The sequence below is a fragment of the Macrobrachium rosenbergii genome, chromosome 44, assembly GCF_040412425.1.
Source record: "Macrobrachium rosenbergii isolate ZJJX-2024 chromosome 44, ASM4041242v1, whole genome shotgun sequence".
Classification (NCBI taxonomy): Eukaryota; Metazoa; Arthropoda; class Malacostraca; order Decapoda; family Palaemonidae; genus Macrobrachium; species Macrobrachium rosenbergii.
The window spans coordinates 36099420-36113069 of record NC_089784.1 but is presented as its reverse complement, the minus strand read 5'-3'; the positions used below and the strand labels follow the sequence as shown (position 1 = coordinate 36113069).

Genomic DNA, 13650 nt, shown 5'->3' with positions numbered 1-13650 from the left:
TGACTCCTAGTACTCTTCGTAACAATTTATTTTCAAGTCGACAAAATGTTTCGGATATAGAGTCATTGTCTTACAATTATCATGTACGTATAGCATTATAGATTGTACTAAAATTACGTGTAATCGTACTTTTATATGTAATTGTATTCTATTTATTTTTCAAATCATATTTAGCCTGCTTGTTATTTGATTTACCTTTTGTAATCCAACGAAATTCCAACTAATGAGAACCTCTCCTGGACACCATTGTTCTTAAATAATATATAAAAGATGAAACCTCATTAATCCTTTCTTGATGAATATATATACATATATATAATATATATAATATATATATATATATATATATATACTGTATATATACATATATATATGTGTATATATATATATATATATATATATATATATATATATATATATATATATATATATATATATATATATATATATATATATATATATATTCGTGGGTTTTTTAAGTTTGATGTGTATCTGTGTCAAGTAATTCGAAAGTGAAAGAGGTAATGACAGCCTTCTTTCTCTCATACCGCATGCTCTTAGGTAAAACTGGGTCATGGTAATAAATTGTAAATGATGTATTTTGTAATAAGACCGAGACGGCCGTTTTTGACCAAGCCAACCTCTGCAGCTGAATCAAAGTGTGTTTTCAAGACGTATTATCTTCTTTTTTCTGTATGTTATGGGGCTTTTGTTGAGATAAGATCATTTTATTGTAGTTGTACCTAATATTTATTCATTGAATCTAGCTAATGCTTGTATCAAATGAATATTTGTGCTATTTCGTAACATTGTAAGATGGGAGCATTTTTGTCTAAATACTGCGCGACCGATACTATGCAATGAAATGTATTACAAAAAATTAGCTATTAATTGAAAGCTTTATGATTTAGATTGGCTGGTTTTTGAATAGCACCTAAAGTAAACATGTGATCACCATTTTTCTTAACTAGTGAACAACACTTAGATACAGTTTACTGAGTAGCAAGCACTCTTCATTTTGCTTGTCGACATTCTGTTTAAAAAAGGACGGAAAGGAATTTCTTAAACTCTCTCTCTCTCTCTCTCTCTTTCTGCTTGTGTTTGTGCGTGTGTGTGTGAGAAAGAGAGAGAGAGAGAGAGAGAGAGAAAGCCAGTTTTACATATCTATACATAATGAGCTTACATATCTATATATAAATGAACTTACATAATTTTGTTAGAGAGAGAGAGAGAGAGCCAGTTTTACGCATCTATTCATAAATGAACTTTCTGTTTCTTTAACAAAATTATGAGAGAGAGAGAGAGAGAGAATCTTTTGCATGTTTGTGATTAAATTGAATGAAGTCTGCTTTCAACTCTTTCGTGTTGGCCCTCTATTATCTGTTGTTTCCACGTCAGTCCGGTTGCTCGAATAAATTACAATTCGATCCATTGTCCCCAGTGCTCTTTGACGTCACTGATGTTGCATGGGATTTCCTGGTTGGCGCTTCCCTTGGCAGTGTCCTTTTCGTCATAGAAACAGTTCTCTCTCTCTCTCTCTCTCTCTCTCTCTCTCTCTCTCTCTCTCTCTCTCTCTCTCTCTCTCTCTCACACACACGCATTGTATGTTCGTAGATATTTTCTTGGTTTGCCAGAAACTCCCTTTCCCCAAGTACTCACCTTTTCTTTTGTAGTCTGTATATACTTGTGTATTTTACGATTTTATTTATTTCATTATAGTATAATTTTACTGGTATATCTTACATTTTTACGTTATTATTTGGGGGATTATTTGCATCTATATATATATATATATATATATATATATATATATATATATATATATATATATATATATATATATATATATATATATATATATATATATATATAAATATAAAATTTATAAGGTGGAAAGCAAGGGCGTTATATATATATATAAATCTTATTTTCAACACTAAACTATTTCCTCCTAATATGGAAAATGCTGGTATGCAAGAAAGTAAACTGCAAAAACTTAATGAGTTTCTCAGGTTCTCTTTTGTTAGACTTGTATGGCCTAGAGAAACTTTCCACCTGAGAGACGACACTAGCAGAAATTTATATATATTTATATATACCAATACAGAAGGCGCACCAGCAGTTTGTAAAACACCTGCAGACAATTTTTCATTCACGACACTAGCTATTTCATATGGATCTGGCACAAGCACTCGATTCCTGGAGGTGGAGGCTCGTTCTTTCCAATCCCATTTTTACACCGTCTATCCACCTCGGTATGTCATCCTGTCCTTTCTCTCAGCACTTCTAAATAGTTTACTCTTTTCATTAATCTGTCATCCTCCATTCTCTCCCTCGACCGAACCTTCTCGGAACACTCAATGATCCATCCTTTGCTGCTCCTACATAGCTCTATATTTCTCCCCATTCCAGTTATTCCTGTAGATGTTGCTGCGAGCATTTTGTGTTATCCTTTCTGAATTCCCTTATAACGAAAAAGAGGACATTAGAAAAGAGGTAGAGGTTATGTTTTCCTACTTATATTTTGGATACTTGACACAATAAAGGTGTAAAGTCACTTTACAATTAAAGTGGCAGGAAGTTAGAACACCTTCGTTTGCCTTATTTTATCGGCTTTCAGCCCATAAAATCATTGTTGAAATTATTTAGTGTTGAAGTAATCTTTTCTTATAATACCACGGCAAAACATCCTTCTAGAAAACTGTCCTCACCAGAGTAGCAAATAAATGTCTGAGTAAATCTATATAAATATTCTAATAAAACTGACCAAAAGAATAATGCTCTTTTTGTGCACGTGAATGAAAAGTCACTTAAAACTTATTGGTCCCAAAGACATGTTGCTTCCAGAAATCTCTTAGAGTCTGTATTAATATGGCTAACGAAGGAAAAATGCCTTTAACTTCGCCCCAGGTCTAAATACTCTAGACCCCATTCTGCACAAGATCTTCGAAGGAGATTTAAAAGAGAAACTGGATAATCTCAGTAATCCTTGTTAATGTCATTTGAATCTCCGTAGTTAATTCAGTCCTGAGATAATCCTAGGCAGCTGTGCTGCATCTGAAGAGCTACCTCAGATGGAATAACGTTTGTATGTATGAAAATGGTTATATACCCCTTTAATCTTAATTGTTTCACTTTCCTTGTAGCCCTTGTACCCATATATATACTTTGTTTTTATATATATATATATATATATATATATATATATATATATATATATATATATATATATAAAGTGAATGTTTGTATATTTGTTTGTCCACTTTAAAAATCCGAACTGCTTGATATACCCAGAAAAAATTTTGTCATGGCTTCTGTGTCACCCCAGGAAGGTTTATAAATCAAAATCAAACCCCTACCTTGTGACAGACATACAAACACAGACAAAACAAATTAAATTTTCGTTTTTAATCCACCTTTTCTTCAGTAACGTTCTGGGAGTTACGAGTAGCCTGGTGGAAAGCTGCAAGTTTTCTTGTGACTCCTCACACTGCAAACCCTCAGACTATGGTAGCCCGACAAATGCGAATTTCCTCATTAATTCGTTAGTTTCTTCTTCGTTTTTACCTTCGGAATTCGCTATAGCGACTGTTTCGTGACGTTATGGTGACGTATTACGTTATAAAGCCAGTTTAAATGAGGTCCGGAATAATCGAAATATCATGCTTCGACATTCCAGCGGTTGATAGTTGGAATTAATTATCGTGTGAATTGGCAAAACGCTTCAGTGCATACGGAAGATGAGTTTCTTTTCACGTTGCTTGGTACTGATTACGTGGAAGATAAGGACTGAAAATTGTAGATTCAAACTTTACAGGAATTGTAGATCATTACATTTGGAAACATTTTCCAAAGAAACGTACAGAATCTACGTTTATGGAGGCTAAATGTATACGATGCAAATAGGGATTAAATTAAGAAATGGCAACTACTGCACTTCAACGAACGTGGAAGCTCTCACAGCTTACCCAACACGACAATAATTATTCATATCTTATGCTGATGTAATTATTCACAGTAAGGAATAGTATTCCCGTCATTTAGGAAAATAAAATTATCGTTTATGGTTATATATTAGAATGATATGTATTCATTTCTATCCTTTATCAAAGCGTATTTATTCAAAACAATAAATAACGGGTTGCCTAACATTCCTCCAAGAAGGGAAAGATTTTGTTTGATTCATGATTACGTCATTACCGAAAGTACGAATTGGCAAAGTTTATAGATGAGTACGGACATGCGTAGCAATAATTTTTTTCTAATGATCTGTGCATCTTTATACTTCATTCTACGTTAAGGAATTTGATGTCATTGTAAAGATAATGAGTTGTAATTTATTATGTTATGTTAAAAATGGCCCTAAAACCAGTATAAAGAATACGTACCATGAATTGAAGTTAGCCATAAAGTAAAGTTTTTGCCACTTTTTTTCTTAATATCAAACTGTTGCTGCAACTCAATAATAGGAGAGAAGTAAAAAGGCGTAACTGAGTAAAGACTAAATATTCCATATTGAAAAAAGACGTATATTCTCATACAATATTAATGAATGAGTTTAAATTAGAACTGAGGGGTTGGTTCAGCTTTTTATGAACTGGACAGTGAAGTTTACTTTCATTATAGTAACACATATCATAAAAAGACATCAATGGCTTAGGCCAATACCGAATAATCTGTATCACATGGAAATATTGTTTTAGATTTTTATTGTATTATTTGGACTTACAATGCCTACAAATGGCGTTGAAGGGTCTAACAGTGAAATGAATAATGTCTATACATAATTTATTCATATTCTGATCAGAACATTTGATACTTCCCAGATGAAATACAGCGGCAAACTGTCACGAAATTGATGCTGAGAAAGAGAGAGAGAGAGAGAGCGAGAGAGACAATTGTTATTCAGAGTTTTTCCGGGTAGCTCAGGGATGGTTTGGCTTATATATATATATATATATATATATATATATATATATATATATATATATATATATATATATATGTGTGTGTGTATATGTGTGTGTATATATGTATATATTATATATGTATATGCATGTATATGGGTGTGTATATGGTGTGATTTACATTGTATGTATGTATGTATGAATGTATGTATCTGGGAGGTATATGGTAAGATTCTGATTGAGAATAGCACAAAAGATATATTTAATGTATATATATATATATATATATGTATTGTATATATATATGAGAGAGAGAGAGAGAGAAAAAAGAACAAGCTAGGCACTGAACTACGGTCGAATGCTCTTGCATGAGAGAGTCGTTACATCGACCTCTGTCCAAAAATTATCGTCTTCGTAGAGCGAAGCTAATTATGCCTCCATTCACTCTGAGGTCGTCCTTCCGAACGTGTCCGTTATGAATGAGCAGTACACTGTGTATCAGCGCAGTTGATCGACTAGCGATGCCCTTGCTTGCCATTCTTATTTCTTTGCATGATATGTTTTTTTTTTCGCACGCGCAGTTTTTGGCGTCGCTCACTGTGGCAGTTGTGACCCCAGATAACACTATTAATTTAATGCAGTTTTTTTATTACCTAAGCAACTTTTTAATTTAGAGGGGGTGGCTCTAGAAGGTCTTAACTTTCCGATTCTTAGTAGGTCTTTTAAGATGAGGTTGTTACCCCCCTCCCCTACTCTTCCTGGTCTGCGACCCATCACAGTCAGCTAACTTATGTACATAATGCATTAGTCAAGTCAGTAGAGTTACAATGGATTCTCGAACCATCTGGATCGATCTTGGGACTTTTGCGAGAGAGGTGATGTAACAGTATATAGAATGCACATATTATGTGGTATTAATGATAATAATTTAAGATCGAGTTACTGTAATGATACTTTAAAGAGCCATGTAATTACCTTGGGTTTTCTTTATATAGACTCTCAGTATGTGTATATATGTGTGTGTGTGTATTGTTGTTTTTGTGTGTTTATTGACCTATGTATATTAATTTCCTATTTGTGACATCATTGGCCAGTTTCCAATATCATATAATTGAGAGAGAGAGAGAGAGGAGACTTGATGGAGGTGCATGTACATTATAGAAGATTATATACCTTGCACTTTCAGCAGCGTTTCATTCAGCTACATAATTTAAAGAACCAGAAAAGGCTCTAGATAATCTAGAGGGTGTGATTGTTTGACAGTGAAGGAAAACAAACACACCGTAAAGGTTTTGAGAAAGTCTTACGCAGCAGAGTTTCGAAGGAAGGACGCTCTAAAAAGTCTTCGGTTATGTGGTTCGCTGACATGTAGCGCGCAATCAGTTAGGTGATGGATATTCTGGTGTCTTGTTTCCTCAGCTTCGAAAAGAATCAAGGTTCTACAGGTATGGAGACCCGGACTTAGAGTAATTGGCACCTTTATGAAATTTGTGTGTGACCGTTATTCCATACTTGTATTGTTATTCATTTCAGGCATTTGTGACCATTTTAGTGAGCACATGTCACCGAGACTGCTCAGCGGGTTGCCCCAGGAAATGAAACGATACGGAAACGTAGGATATAAACGTAGGATTAAACAAATCTGTTCAAGAGAAGTTATGATATAGAATAGCTAGTTATACAATCAAATCAAATTATAAACTATAAAGAAGCAAAGAATAGCTTCTGAAGGACTGAGTGATGACCGTTACGATTGCCTCCGAAAGTCACCAAGGATGATGATAACGAGTTCCTTTTTTATACGTGTATACAGTCACATGTGCATGAATATTAGAAGAACTGGTTGCATAACTGAGCCATTTGAAGTCCATTGTTCGACAGTGCAAGTATTTATACAGTATAATGAGATAAAGGGGAAAAAATGCCCACGGAGCAGGGACGTTTGAGGGCTGTTGATTTTCACTAAATGTTTGTACGAAGAACAATATATAACTGGATGTTTTGCTTCTTGCAGATCTACAGGAGCTGCTCCCAGCAGCTCCTGACTACTTGGAATCGCCAGTGTCGGATGGCACCATCGAGGAAAATTTCGAGGAAGAACTAGGGAGTGCCCTAGGAGTGGAGGACGAGCAGGCCCTACGACACAGATTCACAGATGATAACAATTACGATGATATCTCCTGTCATAATATCGTCGATATCGTCGGCGACGATACCTATGGTCGGAAAGTCATCGTTGTGTCGGCATGCAAGTTGCCTAGCAATAAGGTTTTCAACCATGAAAAATTTCTCAAGTAAGTTGAACCTAGTCTCTTAGTTTCAGACGTAATTTATTATGGAACTTTATTTTACATTAATAAAGTATTTTTGATACTGAAAACTTTTTTTGTGATTAATACATTTAAATGTTAAAAAGGTGTCTTATGAAGAATTTATATCTGTACATTAATTTGTAGTTAGAGTCATTCGTTTTGTAGAAAGTTATGAAGTTATCATTGGCATAAAAAAGTTGCACTTTTTTATGTTAACGATATGAACATATTTAATTGCAGTCTGTTTTAGAAGAAACTCGATGTCATATTGTATTGAAAATATTTAGTTATTTAATATTTTGTTATTATGTGCCTCAAGTAAATGAGAAGAGTGGTTGTCTGTACCATGAAAGGTATTTAGAAGAGAAAGAGACAGACAGACAAACTTGTATTGATTATTTTTTTATGTCTTGATGTCTAACTGTTTTGAATACAGGTCATCATTCAAGAAATAGACGAAAAATTGTAGTATCAACTGGCATTATAGATTATAATTGGTAATTTTCTTTGATTTCAGTTTTATGGTAGTCTACATATATTTTGCTGGATTTCAGTTCTATGTTACACGTGCACACACACACATATGTATGTGTATATATAGTTGAAAGCACTCTCTTAAATTTCAAAATGCAAAGACTAAATCCCTGACCTTTTTTTGCAGGTACCTGATGTTCACCCTAGACCAGTACGTCGAGCAAGACTATTCTCTGGTTTACTTCCATTATGGCCTGAACTCAAAGAACAAGCCTCCAGTCAGTTGGTTGTGGTCCGCTTACAAAGCCCTTGACCGGAAGTACAAGAAGAATCTGAAGGCATTGTACCTTGTCCATCCTACGAATTTCATCCGAGTTGTGTACAATATTTTCAAACCTGCCATTAGGTGAGACTTAATTGCTCTTACTTTCATGCAGGCGAACTGATATTTACATATATTTTCATTGAAACAGAGTCTTTATGGTTTTATATACAAATGGAAAATTTATAACATCCAAGTTGAAATATTATGTTTTAAATTGATTATTGACTGACATGTTATAAATTTATTATTTCTTATATTGATACAGCACAGAATTTATCATTGCTTCTTGGGTTTCACACTGAATAGACACAAAGCATGACTTAATTAGCTATTACATTATACATTACAGAATTAGTCGTCACCCTTACAATTTGTACTGAGTAAAGACATTTTAATGTTAAAAACATATGGACATTGAAGTGTTTAATGCTGAATGTTAAATGATAAATACATCCATGCACAGCTTTTAATACTTCGATTTTTATTCATCAGTGCTAAGTTTGGGAGGAAAGTTTTATATGTGAATTACCTCCATGAGCTGCAACAGCATCTCCATCTCAGCCAGCTGCCCATTCCTCAATGTGTCCAGCAGTAAGTAATGTGCTGTATTTTTATAATCTGTTGGGCATTGTGAAATGTAATAAAAAATGTATTTTTTAAGCATTTGTTTTGAAAGAGACATTTTCACTGAGATGTAATGGGAAATGTAATCTTACCAGAAGAATGCATATATTTTGTATTAAGTGTACAGAATTATAGTTCTAAGATCCCTAGAATAGTTAAATTACCCAGAAGGTACATCCTCTAGCAGTGCCTTAACTTTTCAGAATTACCATGTATTTCATGGTAAATTTAACTTCATTAAGTGGAATAATAACCTATTTTCACTTCAGTTTTCCCCAGATATGTTTTTCTTATGTCCAGTTTAGCTACAAAACAGTGTACAGTGGCAATCCATTTTCTTTTTTATTTGGCCATGGTTTTTTTTAAAGGCAGTATATTGTATATATTTAAAATCTTCTTTTGTAAAAAAAAAATCAATAAAGAAAACACTACACATATTTGTGTATTTAGTGATGACATACTCTCTTGAACCTTTTATATCAGTTTGTAATGTTCATCCAGTACTTCTTGGCTTCATAGTATTCTGCTTCTGAGTGGTTTGAACTTTTACTTGATATAGTCCACATCTCGTTTTTGCCTTATTTGATATATATTCTCTCTTGTAAGATGCCCATGTTCAGTAATACCTTGAGAGGCTAATCACTGAAACCCGTTTGCTTTGACTTTTTTGCTTTATGAGAAATTGTGATTGTGAATTACTTATTGTATGTAAAAATTTCACCATTGCAGTTTCTGATCACTATTTGGAGTCTGGAAAGTTTGATCTGCCTGTGAATTTCTGCTTTGTTGTAGATTGTCAGGAACTTTATAGGTCATTCAGCATGATTTAGTTTCCCCTAGATTATTTCCATGGCCATCATATGATTCATGTAATTCCTTTTAATAAAGTATTTTGATTAGTGATCAGTCCACTTACTTCTTTTCTTACAAGAGTGTTCCTTTTTTGTCAGTGAATTGTCTCCCTATTATACCATCCTTTCCTGTCATTGTCAGTTTTTACAGTGACTGAGTTAGGGTTGATTTCATGGTTGCCCAGTCTTTCAGCCATGAAACTTCCTTTCTCTTATTTATTTTGATTATATTTTTAATTTTCAAAAAGTGTAATGGATCATTTTTGTCATAATGCTCATAATTCGTTCCATATTTCTTTGATATTGTTTGAATTCAAAGCAGATCAGGCAGTATCATTTGTGAATAATTTTCTGGTTAGAGAATTTGGTGGGTTGCAGGCCAAAGATATTACCTTGCAGATCTGAATATCCAAAGAGTCATTTGTTTAAGACTTTCAGTAAATAGCATACTGAATTTAAAATGGAAAATGTTTGTCTTGTTGGATAGATAATCCCAAGATAAATCAGTATCAATAAAAGAATTGTATATTTTTTTTTTACCTCCCAGGTGTGTACTCTCCAAGAATCTTTAAGGTTCATTAACTTGGCATACATAAGATTCTTTTTTCTTTTATTGATAATATAAACAGATTTTTATAACATCCCTCTGTAAACAAAGTTAATACAGTATCACCTTACTTCTTACAGACATGATCAGCAACTCATTGCCAAACTTAAAAGCCTGCCAAAGTCCCCTGGTGCTCGACCTAAGCTGCCAACACAGCAGTTTGGGGTGTCTTTGCAGTATATCAAGGACGCCAACAATAATGACCCTATTCCTCCTGTCCTAAAAACATGCATTACTTTTCTTGACCATCCAGATGGTAAGTTTTCTTTCCTATCAGTAAATTTTGTTTTTTAATGATCTGTATATTTGTAAGCCTGTAGAAACTATTGAACACATTAATCAAAGTGACAGATCATTTTCTGCACTTTGTACAGTGTTCAGTTACAAAATTTCCTCATCAGAGAAACCTAAAAAATAAGAAGCAGAATGAGTAGTGAAAATGGGGGTTAAAGTTGAGTTTGTTGCCAAAATAAAGTTTAGCTTCCAGGTATCATTAGGAGAATACTTGTTTGTTTTAGAGGCAATATCTTCACCCTAGTGAAAACAGTTCTTGAATTAACTGACTTCACCTAAAAGTTTAGTTTGAACATTTAAGTTGGGTCCTGCTCATTATGTTTAGTGTTTGTACAGTACTTTGATTTTCTTATTGCAGGATGTAAGTACTGTAGAATTCTGTTATTTACATGTCGTGGGTGTAATTTATCGGATTAGTTCCTTTATCAGAATCACTTAGAATTTAGTTTGTAAATCATCATCATATTGTCAGATTTTTCCTCTCACAGAGTTAGATGTAAAATGGGTTCTCTGTACAGTACTATCCTGTGTTATGCACTTCTTCCTGAATTTTATTGTTTTTAACAGTTTATGATATTTAATACCACAAGACCAGTGAACATGTTTTAGTTTACTTTAGGTAACTGTTCCATGTAGAAAATTATGACGTGTATAATGCTTCATTATTCAAATGATGCTGGGTCTCTGAATTGCTAAAGAAATCATGGAACTTTAAACTGTTGGTATTGAAATATTATCTGTTTATAAGTTTAAGGTTATACTATAATTTTAATTTGTGTAACTGATTAGCTTATTGAAATGTTTCACTTGAAAGCAGCATTTAAGCCTGTTGGCAGAGGTGTCATCATTTATTGCTCCAATCCTTTTTATTTCCTGAAGTTTAGAAGAAAGTTACAGAAATCTGGAAATTAAAGATTACACACTATATATGATTTTTCACTACAAAGGAATTATAACTCAAGAATTGTGGGATAAGCAGTTTACTCTACTGGGAAAGCCTGGTTATTTTGAAATTGAAGTCGGGTAAGGTAATGGAATAGCAAAAATATCTAGTGGCATTTAAGAACAGAAATAAATTGATGTCGGAAAAGGTTATATGGACAAGCATGAAAACAAATTTCATGACATTAAGATCTTGTAACATTCTACTTTTATTCGCTGAAGAGCAGCACCAATATGCAGTAAATGTGCCTCACTGTCGAACTTCTCAGTTCCAGAGGTCCTTTATTCCCCACACCATTGGACTGTGGAACAACCTCCCAGATGATGTTGTGCAATTGGAACTTTAGAAGTTCAAATGAAAATGCAATGCATTACTACCCTAATACTATTCTTCTTGCATTTTGATAGATTTTTATCTATTTATTAATTTATTTTTTCTTTTTTAATGAACAACATATTCTCTGGAAGCTTAAACTTAAGTCAGTGGCCCCTGTTGGCTTGTTCCATATGAGTAGGTTTCATCCACTGAATAATAATAATAATGAATGGCTCATAAACAGGAACTTACAAGTTGTTCACTGTTGATTCCTTAGGAACATTGAGATGCACCTTAAACTAGAATATAAATTGAGGTTTTATCATGTGGTTCATTATAGATACTGTTATGATGTAGTCACCATTTGTTGTGTTTTTACCACCTTCAAATGTTATGATGTTCTTTTCTTATTTCTTTTATAGTTGCTGTATAGATAACATAAGACATGAAAATGCTGTAGATAATGTTGTAAACAAAATATATAATCTACAAAATCGACAGCATTAATTATGTGTATATATATGTATATATTGGTGTTGGACTGAAGATATCATAAATATAATGTATGTAGTGAAACCTATATATAAAGAATAGACAGAATGGAAAAATGGGCAGTAGCAAGAGGCACAGTGATAAATAAAGTGATTACCTCGCACAATCAAAATCTAGAACAAATGGAAAAACTGAAAGTTTTTATAATGTAACAAAAAACTGAATAAGTTGGAAAACATACAGTTTTTAAATACATTTGCTCTAGAAAGTGAAGGGATATTACAGGAACATAAAAGCACATTAAATGCCATTTTGCATGCTTATAAAGGTATTTTGAGCCCAACACTAATCACTCCTAAAGAATTAGAAGACATTATTAAGTTTTGCATCATGGAAAAACACTTTTAGTCACTTGTGGAAGATGTATTCATGTACTACAATTTAATAAGTGCCGAAGTGCTTTATGATAAAATTATTTTAATGGTACCTTTCAATACTAGAATCACAAACACAATCACTGTGTACCCATTTCCTATGATTCTTAATAATCAAATAATCATTCAAAAGGGAACAATCAGGCATTTTGCATTAAAAGAACATGCTCTACTATTGTCATTCTTCACTGGTAAACAGTTTAATGAGTGCATTCTGTTAAAAGAACAGGAATATATATGTAATTTTGATGACCTGTATAATCATACTAATGCTTATCCGTGTGTTCAAGAAATTGTGTTAAACCAAAACCAAGAAAAAGATGTATGTACCACAAACTGTAATAAACCTTTTGAAGCACTTATGATTGATCAAGAAATCTTTGTATTTTCACTACTGTTGTAGCTAAAATTAAATGTCACAACATCAGCACAGAAATAAAGTTTAAAAATGTTAAAGCTTTTACAACATCATGTCAGTAAGTTATAGCAAACCAATTGTATTATGAACCCCACCTTTTCACAACATATAAATTCAACAAACATGTACCATATAAGAATTACTCATATAAAATAGATGAATTTAAGTTGTCTCCGTTAGAATTAAGGAAGCTTGAAAATTTGAACTATGTTGATGAATATTTCTACTATAAACAAACTGTCTCCCCAATTTTATCATTAGTAAATCTAGTGGTAATAGAAATAACTGTTATTTTGTTTATCCCGGTAGTGAGAAATCTTATTATCTGAAAAATCAAGGGATATTGACAGAACTCAATAATAACAATGATTGACCGTTGATGTTAACATTATTTCTTACATGATAATAATTTCATATGTTTGTTATTCATATGTTTATTGTTCATATGTTCATTTAATATACTTATGAATTAATATACTTATAATTTGATGTGTTTCATATATTTTAATATGATTATTTTTCTAGAATGTTTTAATGAACTTATGTCTTTTCCTCCACAATTGGAGAACCAATTTTTATTATGGCCATTGTTGCATTTTTATTGCCAATTTAATTATTGCTATTGTATCCATTTTATTATGTTTAATTAAACAT

The 13650-nt window shown here is 32.8% G+C and overlaps 1 protein-coding gene across 7 annotated transcripts in view; it reads left to right on the top strand.

The window, feature by feature from the left end:
• Positions 1 to 13650, top strand: part of RhoGAP68F (Rho GTPase activating protein at 68F) — a 321213-nt gene that overhangs the window by 297807 nt on the left and 9756 nt on the right. For all 7 annotated transcript variants that reach the window (XM_067088349.1, XM_067088352.1, XM_067088348.1 and 4 more), the window contains 4 exons: positions 6922 to 7201; positions 7881 to 8099; positions 8511 to 8609; positions 10181 to 10356. In XM_067088349.1, the coding sequence (XP_066944450.1) occupies positions 6922 to 7201; positions 7881 to 8099; positions 8511 to 8609; positions 10181 to 10356 (774 nt within the window). The remainder of the gene's footprint in view (positions 1 to 6921; positions 7202 to 7880; positions 8100 to 8510; positions 8610 to 10180; positions 10357 to 13650) is intronic.